Source organism: Calidris pugnax, unplaced genomic scaffold, assembly GCF_001431845.1.
Source record: "Calidris pugnax isolate Ruff unplaced genomic scaffold, ASM143184v1 scaffold44, whole genome shotgun sequence".
Classification (NCBI taxonomy): Eukaryota; Metazoa; Chordata; class Aves; order Charadriiformes; family Scolopacidae; genus Calidris; species Calidris pugnax.
The window spans coordinates 44,570,815-44,588,961 of record NW_015094506.1 but is presented as its reverse complement, the minus strand read 5'-3'; the positions used below and the strand labels follow the sequence as shown (position 1 = coordinate 44,588,961).

The 18,147-nt window shown below is 40.2% G+C and overlaps 1 protein-coding gene across 5 annotated transcripts in view; it reads right to left on the bottom strand.

Annotated features, from left to right (window-relative positions):
- Positions 1-9,046: 9,046 nt before the first annotated feature.
- ATXN7L1 (ataxin 7-like 1) overlaps positions 9,047-18,147 on the bottom strand; it is a 116,706-nt gene continuing 107,605 nt past the window's right edge. For 4 of the 5 annotated variants that reach the window (XM_014963825.1, XM_014963827.1, XM_014963828.1 and 1 more), the window contains 2 exons: positions 14,879-14,953; positions 9,047-11,697 (listed from right to left, as the gene is read on the bottom strand). In XM_014963825.1, coding sequence (XP_014819311.1) covers positions 11,656-11,697; positions 14,879-14,953 — 117 coding nt within the window. In that variant the 3' untranslated portion in view covers positions 9,047-11,655. Of the gene's footprint in view, positions 12,151-14,878; positions 14,954-18,147 lie in introns of all 5 variants that reach the window. The other variant, XM_014963826.1, reaches the window with a different exon arrangement.

Sequence of the window (18,147 nt, the reverse complement as noted above, 5' to 3'; positions counted from 1 at the left end):
CACTAAAAAAAAAAAGTTCAAACAAACCTAAAAAGACATAATCTTCTGCTATCAAATAAAAATAGATAGAGATAAATGAGCATAGAGTAAAGAAAAAACCCCCAGTCTTGCTGTGAAAAGTCTAGCACTGTGTTTAACTATTTGCCAAAGCTAAAATATCACATGCCAGTAATATAATCCACCTTTTTTTTTTTTTTTTTTTTTTTTTTTAGAGAATGACTGGGAGAACGGCAGCATCCAAAACTGCAAAGATTGTACAGCCGTGCTTTGTCTATAGTCTTTAGCATATTAAACTGATTATGCTACCTGCTTCAAGCCTTCATTGGGCTAGAGGAGGTTATGTACCTCGACAGCAACCTGGCAATGATGAAAACCTCCTTTTCCTAAGGAATACAATTAATAGGTACTGAACCCATTTCTGCATTTGACTTTTCTATGTCTTTCAATAGAGTCTGCAAAGCACTACCAAAGTTTTTTTCCTAAAGAAGAGCAATAGGAGAAAGTGTAGATTGTAGTGCAGAGAAGTACAAACGAGACTGAGCTGGCCAGCAGAGGAGAAATAAAGACATGGAAAATATTGGACTGGAGAGAAAAGTAGGTAAGTCAGTGTTTGGGGCAGGGAAAACAGCATTTGGCAAAGAAAGTTTCTCCTTCAGTGGTTAACAAAGGTAGCCAGTATGAAACACATATCTTGAAGGCTGAAAGTTTAAAAATAATCACTGGAATTACAGGTTGAAGTGTGTTTCTCTGAGGAATGGTTCAAAAATCACTAAGCAGAGCAAACCGTGTTTGATTTACAACTAGGAATATTATTTTTTTTTCATTTCATTTAACTGTTAAGAAAGCACAATTTATTTCTTTGATAAAAGCCATACTGCTATGTATCCTGTAGGGAGTTTATTATCCTCAGTTCATATAATGATTTATCAGCTATATATATTAGTCCTAAAAGTACAACAGTTTAGGACAATTTGTGAGAAGCTCACATGTCCTATTGGAAGAGAACTTGGACTTCTGGTGGCTAAGAAAAGCAGGATTTGACAAACATCTCAAATTTTTCTGGTTCCATTACAGAGATGCTGCTAGTTCAGTTTTAATCAATAATTCAAGGATCAAATCTATTTTCATGTGTTCAAAGTGTCCTGGTTACTTAAAATTGAATTTTGTTGAAAGACTTAATACCTGTTGTGGCAGAAGCTGAGCCTTTTGCAGAATATCATTAATAACTTAAGCATTTTATCTAATTGCATAGGACTAAATAGACTATCAGGAGTCTTACGGGTTGTAATGAAGAGGAACAGGGACTGCAGGTCAGATACGAAGCTGGTTGCAGAACAAGCATTTGTCTTGCAGAGGAAAACAGGCAGATGGAAATGTTCTTTTCTAAATGGGAGTGTTAGAGGACTGAAGTCTAGGGCTGTGGGAAGAGACAGGAGCAATAAGGGCTGGGAAAAATGCCTGGGTCTGCCATACGCTTACTGTCAACATGCTGAGTGGCAGCTCCTTTAATGCTTTACTTGCTTCTGCTCCTCAACATGGACATTAACAAGCACTCTGTGTTAGGGAGCACAGCGTGTGGCTGCAGAGATTGGGTCCTGCCACTTCTGTAGCTGCTTTGGGATTGCTACACTGCACCCTTCCTTTGTGTAGCCTCGAGGACTTCCAAGATACAGGCAAGTTCCAGGGGATTTACATTATACATTTATAAGGGAAAGTGCTAAAATAAGCAGAAATATTAAGCTTCTAGGTATTCATTATCTCAACATCTAGAACCACCACCACCCTCCTTTTTTTTTTTTTTTTTTTTTTTTTTTTTTTTTTAACTGTATAAAATGGCAGAATAATTGGGGTTGGAATGCACCTCTGGTGATTGAGTGGTCAATCAGCCCCCCAACCCCTCCGAACTGGGCTAAAGTATGCATCAGGTTGTCCACAGCCTTCTCCAGTCAGGTTTTTACTGTCTCCAAGGTGGAGATTCCACAACATCACTTGGTCCCTGTTCCAGTACATTGCAAAGAATTTTTGCCTTGTATCTAATGAGAGTTCCCCTTGCTCTACCTTATGTCTATTGCTTTTTGCCCTCTTCTTGTGCATTACCAGGAAGAGTCTGTCTCCAACTTTTCTACAATCACCCGTCTTGTTAAAGACAGCACTTGGACCCCTCTCCCCCTGTAATCTTCTTGTCTTAAAACTGAACAAAACATTTTTTTAGCATATCCTTATTTGTCATATGTTTTAGCTACCAGTCATCTTTGTAGTGCTCCACTGGACTCACTTCAGTATGCATGCTGCATCCTGTACGGTAGAGGCCTAAACTGGACAGGGTTCTGCAGATGCAGTCTCACAAGTGCCAAAACAAAGGGTGACAATAGTTCCCTCTGACTGCTGCCTACAGCCTTTCTGCTGCAGCTTGAGCTGTGGTTAGCTTTCAGCACCCTTGGAGCCCGGACTCACATTCAGCGTGTCCACCTACCCCTTTTCCTGCAAAGTTGCTTTCTTGCCAGTCGGCCCCCAGCTTGTTCAATGACATGGGGTTATGCCTCCCTCCCAGGTGTAGGACTCTGCATTTGTCTGTTGCAGCTAATGAGGTTCCTGTCAGCCCAACTTTCTAGCCTGTTGAGGTCCCTCTGAAGGACAGCCCTGCCCCTACTCTGTCAATCACCTCCATACGCTCCAATTTGTTGTTATCCATGAACTTGCAACTTATCCCAACATCCAGGATGGTAATGAAACCCTTCAGCATTATTTTGCCCAGTATTATCTCCTCAGGCCTGTTTTGTAGTACCAACCAACCAACCAACTGGACTTCAAATGGCTGACCACAACCCTCTGAGCCCTGCCCTTGAACTGATTTTCCACCCACCTCATAGATCACTCCTTAAACCCATATCTCCCCAATTAATTGTAAGAATACAAACAGCTGGTGTCAGAAGCCTTGCTAAAGCCAAAGGAAAAAGCATTCACTGCTCCCTGGCCACTACCTGAAAGCAGTCATTTCATCACAGAAGGCAAATGGTTTGGTCAGGAATGGTTTTCCCTTGGTAAATTCATATTGTCTGGACATGGCTTCGAGGAGAGTTTGTTCCATAATCTGCCTGGGATTGAGGTTGGGATGAGCAGCCTACAGTCCCCTGGGTCCTTCTTGAAAATGGGCATTTGCTGTCTTGTAGTCCTTGGAAACCCTGCACCCTGTTCACCATAGGATGGTTCACTTTCAAGGATGATGGCACCCTTGTAACGGGTCTGCATCCTTGAATCGAGTACAGGCTTTCCCATAGACTGGTACAGATCCAGTGTAAGCAGTCCTTAACTCAGGCTGCCTCTTACACGGGTAGTACCTCACTCCCCAGGCTCTCCCCAGAAAGCTGAGCACAGACCTCTTGAGTTAAAACCTAAAGCAAAGGTATCACCGAGTGTACCTCAGTTGTCACCTTTGTCACTAGGTTACCCACCCCATGTGGTGGGGGCCACATTTTCCTTACCCTTCCTTCCATATTAACATACAGAAAGCGTCCTTTATATCCCTCACTAATTCCAAGTGCGTCTTTGGTTTTCCTAGTTCTGCTTCAGCAAGCCTAGGCAGTGTTTCTGTATTCCTGCAGGGTAGCCCACACCTCCTTCCACAGTCTGTGTACTCACCTTTTGGATTCGGTATCAGTCAGGAGTTCCACATTCAGCCATGCTTGCCTTCTCCCATGTCTGCTCAACTTCCTGCATATCAGAATGGACTGTTCTTGTGCTTCAGCTAGCTCCCCTGGGCCCTTTGGGGCAGTCTTCTGGGGGAGTCTGCCAAAAAAATGTCTGCAGAAGACAAAGTCTGCTCTCCTAAATTCCAGGGTTGCAAGTGTTTATCTTCCTCACTTCCCTCCAGAATCTTAAGCTTTGCTGTCTCGTAGTCACTGCTGCCAAGGCTGCCACCAATGTCAACGTTCTCAGCCAGCCCTTCCTTATGTGTGAGTAGCATGTCTAGCATAGCCAGGCTCAGCTTGCTGAGCACTGCTGTCAAGAAACTGTCCTTGGTGTAGTACAGAAGTAGCCTGGATCACTTGTGCCTCCAGCACGTTGTCATCTCCTCCCCTTCCAAGAGCAAGAGCCTGCAGTCATAAGGCTAAGCTGTGAATGTTGGGGTTTTTTCCCCAGTCAACTGCAAAATAAAGACTAAACCTGCCATCAAAAAACATATACTGAGAAAAATTAAATATTAGGAATTAGAAAAATATTTTCAGTTACTGTTTCAGAGCAAAAAAGAAGTGAAAAATAGGTCACAAAAAGGCTAGTTTAGTATCAGGAGACTTAGTTGTTGTACAGAACTGGACACTTCCCAGTTGACTGAAAACCCAAGAAATTGATTTCCTGGAACCACAGTGGTGCTTTTGCTGAAGGCAAAGGGAAAAAGAAGATACCTAGCAGGAGCCTTCATTGGAAATATATAGTGTATTTGTCTGTTTAAATGTGGCTCTGAGCCCATAGATCATAAGACCACAGATGCTTTTATTCTAGCAGTAACTGTACAGTGAGTTCACACTATGCAGGGTTGTGGACATCAGAGATCCATCTCCATCACCTTAGTTTCTCTGACCCCCCTCCAGCCCAAAAGAGAGACATTTTGAACAACAGAAGGGCTGGGCATGCAGTTACAAAGTAACTGGGGATCATGCACGTCCAAAGATCAAGTTACTTATGAGTAACCTCAGTCTTTTCCTGTATTTGACCATTAGTCCACGTCTATTCTAACAGCAGTCACTTCAGCCAGTACCCTGTAAACGCACAATTACCAGGAAGAGGTCCTGAGTGCTCCCTGATGTCAGCATTGCTCTACCAAATCCAACACTTCTGGTTGCATCAACATTTGGTGAAGGTGAATGTCAATATGTAGGTGGTTTCCCACAGGCGTCAAGAATAGACATGGTCTTCGTATAAGCTGCAATACTGCATGTGCTATAATAGAGAATGCACTGATTACCAGTACGTAGATTTAGGAAACGATGCTATCTAGTCTGTTACACAGTTAGCCATCCTTAGCCTAAAGATGTTTGTGATTCCTCAAAACCAAAGATTAACATTCTTGGAGAACACCTTAAGTGGTTGGTCCTGTGAATGTAAAAATACAAGACATAGAGTGGACAGTAGGTTCTCTGCCTCATCCTGTGCTGTCTTAGAATAAGCAGATAAATTGATTCAAAGGAAATTCTGGGGTGTATCTCAGGGAGAGATTTGGGAAAAAAATAATCCAGTAAAATATCTATCTACAAAAGACATAGTAGAGTGAGAAAGGCCAATGATAAGGTGGTGTCACGGGCTCCGAGTGGGCATTATAGCTACCAGAAAAGCTGGTAAATGAATAGCATAAAGACCAAGCAACGAAGAGAGTTTGTTATTAGGAAAATACCCTAAGAAAGCCCTAGGGAGCATTTCTGAGAAAAATGACCCTACAAGATCAGTCCTTGAGAGAGAAGTTAGATCATCATTTGTGCTTTCTTCACATTTGGATTATAGGACAGGAGGTCTATAGTCCGGCTTCCTGCTCAAAGCAGGGTCAGCTCTGAGGTCAGACCAGGCTGCTCAGAGCTTTATCCAGTTTGAGTTTGAAAATCTCAGAAGTCAGCAATCACACCTATCTCTCTAAGCAACTTTTTCTAATGCTTGACTGTCTCCATGGCAGGGAAGTTTTTCCTTGTATCCAGTCTGAACCTCCCTTTTATGAACTTATGTCCATTGTTTCTCACCCTCCCACCGTGCAGCACTGAAGAGCCTGTCTCTGATCTCCTCCTGACCTCATCATAGGTATTGCCAGGCTGCTGTTATGTCCCCTTAAGTCACAGCAAGTGGTGAGTTGGAGCCAGAGGTTCATTACAGTGCTGACCCACTCGCTTTGTGCTTCAATTCCTTTTTCCCTTTTCCTTACCTGGCAACCTCACAAGGGATTTTGAAGGCCAGTCTGGGCCCAAAGGCCCAGGACAAAAGCTTGAGATGGAGAAGCTGGTATCTTTCAGGCTTCATTGGCATTTAACTGCAGCTGAAAGGAGTTTGGGATTGGAAGATCAGTAGTGGAGGTCATGGGATGAGTGGTCCAGTAATACTCTAGGGGCAAGTACAGGAGGCATTAGAGAATTGTCTGTTAGGAATGAAAGGCTCAGTGCAGTCTGTTACCTGCTCCAGGAACAAACATGCACTTGGCTTGTCCTAGGTTGAAAGGCGCACAAAGGAGCCATTTCCCTTTGAATGTTTTCTTTCTTGGGAAGCATCCATGCTCAGGGGGAGAAGCTGTAGCCTTGGAAGCACTCTGCAAAATAACACAAGTGAAAACCAGCTTTCTGCACCTCCTTGGTGTCTCCTTGATAACAAAGCAGCAAGCCCAGTGCTATGTGGTCCAAACACAAATCCTAAGGGGAATTAACAAGGAATGAATAGCTGAAGGTAAGCTTAAGAAAACCCCACAACATACAACCCCCCAAAAAACTCCCCCACACCACAAAACCCAACTGATTAGGGGTCAAAACGAGAGAAAACAAAAGAAAAAGGCAAATAGTTGCAATTTAAGAGTGAAGCTGACCAGAAGGGAAATTTTCTTGCATAGGCTGTTGAGCAGATCTTCAGAGCTGAGGCTACAGGCCCAGATATTCTGTGTCTGTGGTGAGAAAGGCTGATGGGTTGAACCCAAGTAATCCTCTTCCAGTGACCTGTCTCCTCACCTGTGACACAGCTCTCCAAATCAGCACCGACTACATTTGCCTCTGGGAAGGGATGATGGTTTTTTTTCTGCAATGATGCTTACTCTGTCACCATTCCCTCCTGTGCCTCAGCAGGGGCAAGGCTGGAAGTGGCTGACACAGACACGGGACGCACAGGGCTGCCATCAGGACTTCATCAGGCCATTCACTGTATTTGCACCAACAGGTTTTACACCTGTAGCATTTGGTAAATACACTTTGTTCATGCTACACAACTTTCCTGAAGAGCTAGTCTCCTCTGGTGTCACATCAGCCTTGTTAATAAATGCCCCAAATTAATCAAACCCAGATTTAATTTCAGAGCTAAATCTTTCAGGTTTGGGAAATCTGCAGAGGGGCAGCTGAATGTTGTGCACCGTCTCAAACCCCTACGGGTGTCCTTACCCTCAAAACCAGTTCTCCTGGATCCTGATTGTTATTTCTGGCGAGCTGCCCCTGAACAGCTTCCCTTCTCCCTTCTGTGCGGAGGGCAGACCACAGACTAGATCTAAATATTTCTGCAGGTCAGTCATAAACAACAAAAACACACACACAATCCTGCCCATGTAATTTCTGATGCATTACAAAATGAACAAGAATATGCATCAGCTACCATGGATTCTCTGGTCGAAGGGCAAACAGGGACCTGCTGCTGAATTACCAGCTTTACCTTTCTTCTACTTAGGAAAGCATGTTTTAAAGGAGGTCTGTGCTTGTTTTCAGTAATAGCTTTCAAGAGTTACTCAAGGAGCAAAACAGCATAAAAATTTGCATGAAATAAACATTCTTGTGTTCCGATCTGAATCTCTTGTATGAATCTCCTCCAAATATTTCTGGAATCAGTATGCGGTACTTCTTCCAATTGTGAATACTGACAGACTTGGAAGAGTAGAACAGATCCTGGTTGCAGACAGCAATGACTTTCTTCAAAAATAAATATTTCTGTGGTAAAAATAGAAGCATAAAAACTAGAGTGCAACAAATAAAAAAAGTTACACTGTGATGTTTCCCTCTGAAACTGGTGGTATTTAGAGCACGTTAGAGAATACAACAGTACTGCCACAAGCAAAATACTTGTTGCATAACCAAAAAAAAGGGTGAGGGAAACAAACTCCAAGTAGAGAACAGCTTGTAAATCATTTAACAAACCTGCAAGGGCTAAAAATGACTCAGTCATATTTGGAAAATAAATTTAGTGGTCTTCGGCCTTTGCTGGCTGTGGGCAATGATGGCAAGCAACTAGTAGCTTCTGGCTGCAATATTCCATTTTCTTGGCTGTAGCTTTAATTTCTAACGGCTGCTAAAACCAGCAAAGCATCTTTCAAACACCATGTCACTCTTCAGCCATACACAGGGACGATTCCATCAGGTGAAACTTCAGTTTTTCTATACTAGAGAAGACAAATTCAAGATTAAAAAAAAAAAGTTTTCAAAATATAAGCTGCTCAGACCTTGCACAAATTGGACAGTAAAGAGGAAGTTCAGAATTTGCTTTTCTCACATGCATCAGATCATGTAAGCCATTCCACAAAAAGCCGTTTATCTAGAAGGTAAAATTTCCCTCCTTTGATGACTGTTTCCTGTGACATAGGCTGGCTTGCTGTCTCCTCTGCCTCTTCTGAGGGTGCGTGTACAAAAACACAGATTCCAGTCCAAATTTCTTGCTTTTAAAAAAGATCATACCGTAACTGGGAGCATCTTCCCTACAGTATCTATAAGACTGAGTTTCCAGATACTTCATAAACGCAGCATAAAAATGTGCGTCTTCCCCAGATTTGCAGAAGAGGTTTGCTGGGAGAGAAAAAACTGCAATCCTCTCTGCAGAGCTGACAAGCCACTGAACAATTTAAGTCTCATTTGATCTGTAATTGGAACAGGCTTTACACAGAACAAGAATCTTAACGCCTAGATAAAAGTTGCATTCTTAGTATTAACAATGATAAAAGACCGGTTATAAATTTGTACTGCCCATTGAAGTGAGAATTCTTAAATCTAACAGCTCAAGCAAAGTTAATTCTTACACTGATAAGGAATGAGAAAATGCAGTCAGCCAAGCAAAGGGATTTAAAAATGATTTATCAGTGCAAAAACCTCAGTAGCTGTTCGTCACACACGTCCTGACATGTAAATACAGAAATATTTCAGAGGCGAATGCCAAAAATAATCCCAGAGCAATCCAGCCCGGTACAGAGCCGGGCAGAGCTTCTGAACCACCCGTCCAATTCTCAGCGCTGGCTATTGCCACAGTCTGTTTCAGCCTCTGGGAAGAAAAAGGGCAGTCTTGCAATACGTACCATTTTCTCTTTGCAGGGATAAATAATGACAAAACCCATCTGTTTCTTACAAACATATAAATTATTTTATTTACAAAGCCATGTTACAAAAAAAAAATAATAATAATAAAGCAAAAAACAAAAAATACAATCGCTCACTAGAGAATATCTCCAGGCCCGGTGTTGAACCATGGCAGTATCAATCAGATACATGTTTGTTCTGTTTTTCCTTTTTTAAACTGTAAGCCATAGAATTTACTATTTACACCTACTTTAGACATTTATTCTGCTTACAATTATCACAAGCATGGAATGAATTCTATTTGATACTGCTAATACATAAAGGTGCAGGACAAAGAATGAAAATACTTAGTGTTACAAAATATGGATTGTAGAAAAGAAATTGGCTGTACAAGTATGGCATTTTTTTTTTTCTTAGAATGATTGGACATGCTTTCTTCAAAAGTCTTCTGGAAAAGGTTCTAAAATCTGTAGTAGGAAAGCACAATATAGCAGGTGCAAATTCATTTCTGTGCAACAACAGTTATTTAATATATCCCATGACTGACCAGCTATGCAAAACCCACAGAGTTTTGTTAAAGTGCCATGGGTCAACAGCATAACAAAATATAAGGTGTAAATAGAAAAATTTCTTTTTTTCTTCTTTTTTTTAAAACAATAGTTCACTGAGAATCAGCAATAATAGAATATGCTGTATAAACTATTCTCTACAAAGGTCGATCAGCACTATGTACAATTGTTACATCAATACAAAAGAAGGCATACAAGTTATCCAAGTCGCTTTTTATGGCTGACGGGCCTATGCATTGCGTATGTGTAACAACCAAAGCTTCTGAGCCTCTATTGCTGGAAACAAATCACAAGATTTTCAGGCAAATGGGGAAGAAAAAGAACTACCGAGTGAATGCTACACTAATAATGCATTATAGGCTGGTCCAGTTCGTATCCATTGTTTTCAAATGTTTACTTCCATTTAACTTTTCAGGCTGAAATTTTTGATACAGATAATTAAATAATGATTCCTTGATGATGAAAGAACACTGTGGGATAATTTACTTGGTGGTTAACTTTCCTGAAATGCTGTCAGGTGTAAGCCAGTTGAAAAAAAAAAATTTAAGCAGCATTCAAAGGACAGGCTCCATATTCCAGCTTTCCAATTAAAAGATGCATGGAAAGAGCTAAAGCTTCCTAAAACTACAAAATTGCTCCTTCAGTCGTTGATTAGCATTATGTCTCAGAAGCAACCACTGAATCTCACAACCACTGTTTTCCCTCAACAACTAGAAATAGCAGTTCATTGATTACAGAGGATGACTTTGTTACTGAGATTTTTAAACTCCTGCAGTTTTATAACTCAAAATAAATTAAAAAAATCAACATAGTACTGCTCCTAAAACTGAACAAGACAAAAATTGTGCAAAAATAACAAAGATATGTACACATTTTTCAGTCTGAAGAAATGTACAATAAAAACATAATTCAAAGAACATTTTAAAAATATAAACATTGCTTAAACTTTCCTAAGTTTCATAATGTTTCTGAAACTATACCGGTCAGTTAGCTCTGAAGTATAGCAAAACATAAATTATTACAAAATTAACACTATAAAAATTTATTTTAAGAATATTTCTAAACTTTTTTCAAAGGGTCTAGCCTTGTTTATAATTGCTTAAACATTTTTAGTCTTAAAATTTGCCTTAAGCCTTCTTTTTTTAAAAAAGAAAGTAGTAATAATCTCCCTATTTGCAGTCTCTCGCCTTTCCCCAAGATGTAAATAAACCAGCATATAAGTGCACTTTTAACACTGTAGAAATAAAAATTAACTCCTCTGTACTATTGTTCCAGTACCTAGTATTGGCTTCCTGATTATAAAATCTATATTTTATTAAAAAATTATTCAGTAATCCTATAAGAAACACTGTCAGTGCAATTCTATTAATGCAAGCCAATCTGCTCAACTCCTGTCCTTGCAAACCCAAACTGTTTACTGAAGTTATCAAGTGCTGTGATCTTAAGTGTCTGGAAATCCACCACGATATGGGGATTTTACGTGTTGAGCCCCTGACAACATTAATTACAGTTTGGTGCAAAAATCCTCTATGCATTGATTGAAGTACAGATTCCTTAAGAGCCTGATCCTGGAAGAGGCTGAACACTCAGAATTCCCGCTGAAATTATTAAATGCTGTAGGTACAGAGCACCAATCAGGATTAGTCCCTAAAGTTGCAGTGCCCCAGCTGTTTGCAAATTACTAAGAAATGCACTCAATTTTTATCCATAGGACAAGCTTAAATACAGAATTACTGTAATTTTTAGTTAATGAAAAAATTTGGAGATTCTTTAAATAAATTCAAATCATAATCTGGATTTTTTTTTGGAATGTCCGCCGTGTTGTGGTAAGGAAACAAAGGGAGCATTGCAACGCTAACAGCTTTAAAAGGCATGAAACATAACCAAGCAGAACGCACAGATCAGTGGCAAATACAAGTGAAAAACTAAACAAATCACTATTACAGTTTTCTGTAAATTTAATTCTTTTTAAAACCACAAATTCATAAAAGGTTAAATCCATCTGCAGGACATAGAAAAGAAAAACCCTGTGGAGTAGGGCTGCTGAGAGCTAGAGATTATAGGCTGGTTCCTTTTCCTTGTTATGGAAGAGTCCTTATTCTACCAGTCCGGTTTGATGTCTTCTAAAAGAGAAACCAGAGCCAGGTTCAAAAATCACAAAATGTCTTTCAGTATATAATATTTAATAACATCTGCGTCTGAGAGAACTCAAAGGAGGAATTTATTTCTGGTCCCTGAACTAAATTCCCTCCCTATTTACTGATTACATTAGACCTTTAAGAAAAGGAACTGCTTTGAATAAACAGCGTATTTCCTTTTGGGACTGTCTGATTTTAGAAAGCTTTGGCGAATCTCATGTTCATTAACTTGGTGTATCATTACAAATAAAGAGCAGCAATTAGACGACAACTCTGAAGATTCTTTTCCTCTACACAGCATGTTTTCATGCACAAGGAATCCCCACACAGCATACACGTTGTCACCTTCCCTTAATAAAATGATTTAGTTACTCAGTATTTAAAAACCACCGCATACTGAGGTCTTGAAGTGTTAACACATTCAGGCACCTAAAAGCACTATGAAGACAAAAACACTTGATTAGTTATAAACCTAGAACAAGGATAAAATCTGGAGAAAACAAGCTTTTAATACATAACTCGTATTAACAGGCATAAATAATTTGACTGTAGAACTACCATTTCATTAATGCTTCTTAAAACCCAAGTAGGTTATGTAGGGAAAATATTATTTTTTTATTAAAGCAATTAATAGTTGGAAAAACAGGCAGGCTTTTACGTATACAAGCCCTGTTCAGGTCTGAAACAGGTGCAGCAACATTCAAATTAAACATGAATTGAGAACAATTCGTCTGAGTTTAACCTGACTGAGCTTAATGCGAGGGCAGAGAGCAGAGAGGCCCACAGCAGTTGTCCTCACAGCCACCAGTCCCCCCAGGAGTACCCAACAGCACGGTGTGCTTCTGCACACGTAGCAAATAACCAAAAGAAACTACTTGTGTGAAATCAAAACCACCATGGGGCACCTTTATGTCACAACTCAATAATGAGAAACACCCAGTTATGGGTGACTTTCACAGCAGTGCCACATGTCCTCTCAGCTCCGACCAGACCCCTTTGGACGGTGAGCAGGGAAGCTGCAGCTTTCTCACCAGGCCTGCACGCAGCCCATCACAGGTCCAAAGGAGGCTGGTTTTACAGCCCGCTGCAATTCCCAAACGCCTCATTCTCACCCAGTCTCTCACCCCCACATTGAGTTAAGGAGCCCTCTCCCTTCTCTTGAGAAACTAACAATCTCCTCTGCATTGCTCAAAGTCTGTTCTTCTGACTTGTATTTGTGAAAACTTGCCTGGTTTTTCCAACTATAAATGCCAGTGTATAGCAGAGATTGTCTCTGCCTACAGACCCTGCTTCACTTGGGCTCCCTCATTAGCAAGGTTATAACACCCCTAATGTTAAAAACAAGAGAGCTCAGGCTCCCCCTGTAATACCTTTACTGACACAGCACATACTTGCAGACCCACTTTTTGTTATCCAATTAAAAACACCTTTATAAAGAAATATTATAGCAAAGTTTAAGACTAAAATTTTCTTTAGAGACTACAGTTGCTAGATTGGAGATGAAAACTATCAACAAAGCAGCTCAGATTTATTTTGACAGTGAGAAGCATTTATTAGATAGGTAATCATTAGTCATGGTTCTAAATACTAAAATTCTGTAGTACAAGTTTTAAAAAAAAGTTTAATAAAACTTAATACATCTTGATTTCTTTTGTATTTGTATTCTGAGCTCCATATGCAACTGACAGAAACTGACCAAACTGACAGAAACGTATTTCTAACGATATGACCAAACTGACAGAAACGTATTTCTAACGTTTCTAAGTGTTTGTGGGGTTTAAAACAAGCAAACACTTCTATTTTTGATAAAGTTATGGAAACTGGCAGCTGAAAAACTCAGCAATAGCCTCTGTTTACATGAGGCTGCCACAAAATTAATGTTTTGTTCTGCTAGGTTTTCCCCATGGGATCTAGGCAACAGATCCCAACAAGCTCTGCTCCTCGGGTAGCGTGTAGTTTATACTAACACAGGAGCAGGCTGTTAAAGCAAAAACAGTTTTGCACTTCAGACCAGCTTCAGCCCATGTTTACAACTGGCAGTTGGATGACAGTCTCACACAGGAAAATGCCACTCCCTAGGAGTATGAAGAAACTTTCCACTTTTTTCCCTTCAGAGTAGTTCTTCCATACGTATACTGTTTTGTATTCAGCACCAAGAGAAAAAATAAATTACTGTTTGGCAATTCATCTCAAGATGTGAGTGATATTTTTAATGGGGATACAGTTACGGGCTATCATTACTACAATCATTACTATTCTTTTGCTGTGTCGACACAGCAGAAACTAAGAAGCACAGCTATTTGGAGTAACTACTCCTGTATAATTTAGCCAAAATATGTAACAGAATTCTAAAATATTGACTGGTTTTACAGAAAAATCCTCTGGAATTTTTGTTCACTCGTAACTACACCTTGCTGAGGTGGGAAACCTTTTTGGACCAAGGATCTCGATGATGAATTCTTGATAAACCACTCAACTTGGAAAGTCAAACAGTAGAGGCCATATTATAAAAATAAGCTAGTCTATCAGTCCTCCAGACAGATGAGGGCTGGATGACAGGTCAAGCACCTGTCCTCACAAAAAAACTGAGTTACAGAATTTATTGTACTTTTCTGTGTGATAAACAGTTATGGTGGGAGCGCTAAGGATTTCTCACCATCTAAGAGGAACTCAGATGATGCTTAGCTTAGTTATGCTTTCAGATCAGTTTCTCTGAATAGCAAGTGCCCTGTCTTCTCTGTCCTTTTTCTGTCCTGCCTTTGCTGCTTTCATTTCTGGCCTACTTTTAAATGCTGTCCCCTCATGCCAGTTTGGGGACTGTGCTGTGCCATCTCGCTCAGCAGAGGAAGTTGGACAGAAAAACCAGAGGAGCGTAGCTGATCCTACGCAGACAGCTGCTGCTGCTGCTGAGTTCTATCACCACAGCAACAGCCAGCCAGCGGCACATAAACCAACCTGAGGATTATTACAGGTGGTGAAAAACAAGCAGAAAAGTTGCTATTCATAAATCTCAGAGGGGAAAAGATATTAAGTGAGAAGAGAAATCTAGTATTAGTTCACCAAAAGACAGCTTCTATAAAGAACTGTATTTTAAGGTTTTACAATATAAAATATTTCAGAACTGCTTACAGGCTACTTAAGTACACTTTTTTTAAAAGCAACTTACTTGTCTGTTGTGTACTGGGTTTGATGTACTCGAAGGACTGGATTGTGACAAAGCTACACTGCTATTTTTTCCAATCTGAAAGACATTAATTGAGCAGTATTGAGAGGCATATTTGTCAGTAGAATGCAGATGCTGGTAATGGCCTTCCCTTCCCTGTAAAGTGGCACTAATTGCTTTGCATTTGGAACACAGGTATTTTGCTATTGCAGAAGGTACCAGATAGAATCATAATTATCTCTCAGAGCTTGCATACTTTAAATAAACTCTTAAAAGGCACATGAACACTACTGCAGGTCAGAAAACAACATAAGAAACAGTTACCCATGGAACACAGATTGTAAATCTATGATTCTAAAGCCCCACCTCTCTAGACTGAAACACCAGTTTCTCTATTTAGGGGAGACAGTCCAACTGGTCAGCAACTGAGAGGGCAGGGAGTGCTCAGGGTCACAGACTCCTCCCCAGGGGACCCTCCCCACTCCCGGGGAGTTTAAAGCAAGTGGCCAAGCACCAGAGCATGCCCTGAGTTATTCCATTTTCTTCCATATAGAGTCTTCATTTATTATTGCTCAATAAAGCAAATATTAACCAGAAGAATCAAACTCCAGAGGTTTAAATATGCAATTGTATCAGTTTACTGCATCAGAAAATTTCTTTGGGACTAAGTGCAAATTGATAGCACACATACATACATTTTAGAAGTATGTAGTTAAAATATTGCAATATTCTATCTGTATATTTCCATGCCTGAGAGATTACAGCACTCTGCAAGAGCAGTCTGTCTTAGGTTTTCCTACAACGACCCATAAACATAGTGTAGATATTTCTATTGCGATACAAAAGGGGAGACAGCTGTTGAGTCAAAGAAGTAGTTCCTGAGGGGTTACAAGGCTGATAAAAATGAACCACGGGCACCTGCTGACAAATGGCAGATGGCTAGAGTTTGAATAGTTATTCACAAGGTCAATGGACATCAAGTAACATCAACTTTAATCATTTGATAGAGAGGTAGGAAGCACCTGTCTTCTAAACAGTGAGAAATGCAGTTGCAAGTTTCTTACTGAACAGATGGGATCGTGGCACTGGCTGGTGGGCATCTCACCAGCATCACTTTGCTCCTTCCCTTCTGCAACATCACTCGTTATTTTGCCGTTTCACAGATAGTAAAAGGTAGCCTTTGTCTCCCTCTCCACATCTGCCCTTTCTCATACAGTGTCTGTTTAGAACAGTGTTCTCTCTGCTCACATTCTGTCCAGAGGAAATGTTTCAAGTTTTTATTTACAGCTAATTCTGAAGGCAGCTCCCATGGTGCACAGAGATTAAAAGGGTAGGCCTCTGCCTGTCCCGTTCCTTTCAGCTTGTTGTTTTACCTGCCACAGCTCTTCTCTAGGTAGTAACGTGCTTTTAGCCAATACATGAATCTTGACTAACACCACACAATTTTGTAAAATTTTTCCCAGCCATTCAGAACATCGTGACACACCTGCAAACTTTTCTCCTCTACATCCACCATTAGAACATTCATAAAAGCCTTCCATAGTAAGACACATCTCCATCTTTTAAATGGAAAAATAGCACTAGGAAATCGACTTGCTGAGATCCTAGAAGCATGAGAGGAAATGTGATGCCTCTTCAGGCTTTCAGTGCTCCTCCAACTAACAGCTGACTCTAGACAGGCCAAAGCAGGGAGCACACAGCCTGCAGCCCTGCTCTCAGCTTCCAGCTCCTTCCCAGCCTGTCCTGCTCCAGGGCGGGAAGGGCAGCGCTCCGGGACAGACCCGGAATTCAGACAGACAGAACAGTTACAGCACTCAGCGAAAATAGGAAAGAAAGATTCCCAGTCTTTAATGATGGGAACAGCATTTCAAAAGGATTAGGGTGAGCCCAAGACTCATACACTCTTTTTTTAAATTTATTCTCTTTTAAAATAAAGTATACTTCAAAACGCAACGGTTAACACTTTCACTTACTATCTATCCGGGCCAGACTTGAATTAAATTAGAAAAAAAAATACCTGAGCCTATCACCAGTCACTTCATCTTTTTCCTGTGTTCTCAGTCTCTTAATTTAATTTGCCCTGTTACATCGGGAACAGGAGCAAGATTTTAAGTAACGCTGATTTATTTTTCCAGGACTTTTTACTGTGACTACATTCCTAGAACACAGAAAGTCAAAACTGCACAGCTTAAAAGTGATTTTTCAAGTATCGTGTTCTCCAGAGCTTTAATATTCACACGTAGAGTACGTAATATTATTTGACCCATATGCTTAAGTGGGTACAAATTTCATTTATTTATAGCACAAGTAAACAATAGGAAATGTCTAATTTGTATTGCATACAATTCAGTATCCTCGTCAAAGACACTGAGCTGCCAGACAGACATCTGAAACACACTCAGCTCCACCTGACCTCCTATTTTTGATTACTCGTGTAGCTCCAAAGACGAGCATTGTAAGAAGAAAGTGGGACCGACTTTTACATATACACACATATATGCATGTTTACATATATATGTGTATGCACCTGCACATGTATAAAAAACCATCATGTTTAAAAATCTGTATATCGTTACACTCATTACATATATTTAATCTTTTACTTAAGGAAAAAATATTAGCATGAATTACATATTTACAAATATTCAGAAAATACTTCTGATTGATTCCTTGTAGTTTATTTACTTCCATTACCATGCAACATGCTGACATACATCACAAGCTGGGACAGGAATGTCCCACAGGAACAGATTTAATCACTTGGGGAGTTAGAATTTGAACTCGGAACCTCCTGCATGTATCTATCAGACTTCCTCAGACTGCACTAGCCACAGGTACAGTCTAGGTACTGTGAAAAGATGATACAATCCATTTCCTACTACTGATGTTTGTACCAAAGTAACAACCTGTACTTACTTTCTGTCCATTTAAGATCATATATCTTACGGCAATTTAATCAGTTTGGGCACGCACATATGTCAAAAATCAGATGTGTGGCAGAATACAGAATTTACAGCACCCTCCATTGACTTCAGTGAATCAAAAGATTAGTTCTGATTTCAGGACACATTTAAAAGACTTAAATAGAAAGACAATGTCACTACCTGGCAAAAGCCAAACAACTCATCTCAGTTGTACCTCTGCTGGAAATAGGAAAGAGAAAATACACCTGCTAACCCATCTCTTTCACACCTTCATTCTGCCAGCTCTACCAGTTTTAGAATTCATTTATTCCTTTCTCCCACTCCCATTTCTGTCTGCTATTACCTACG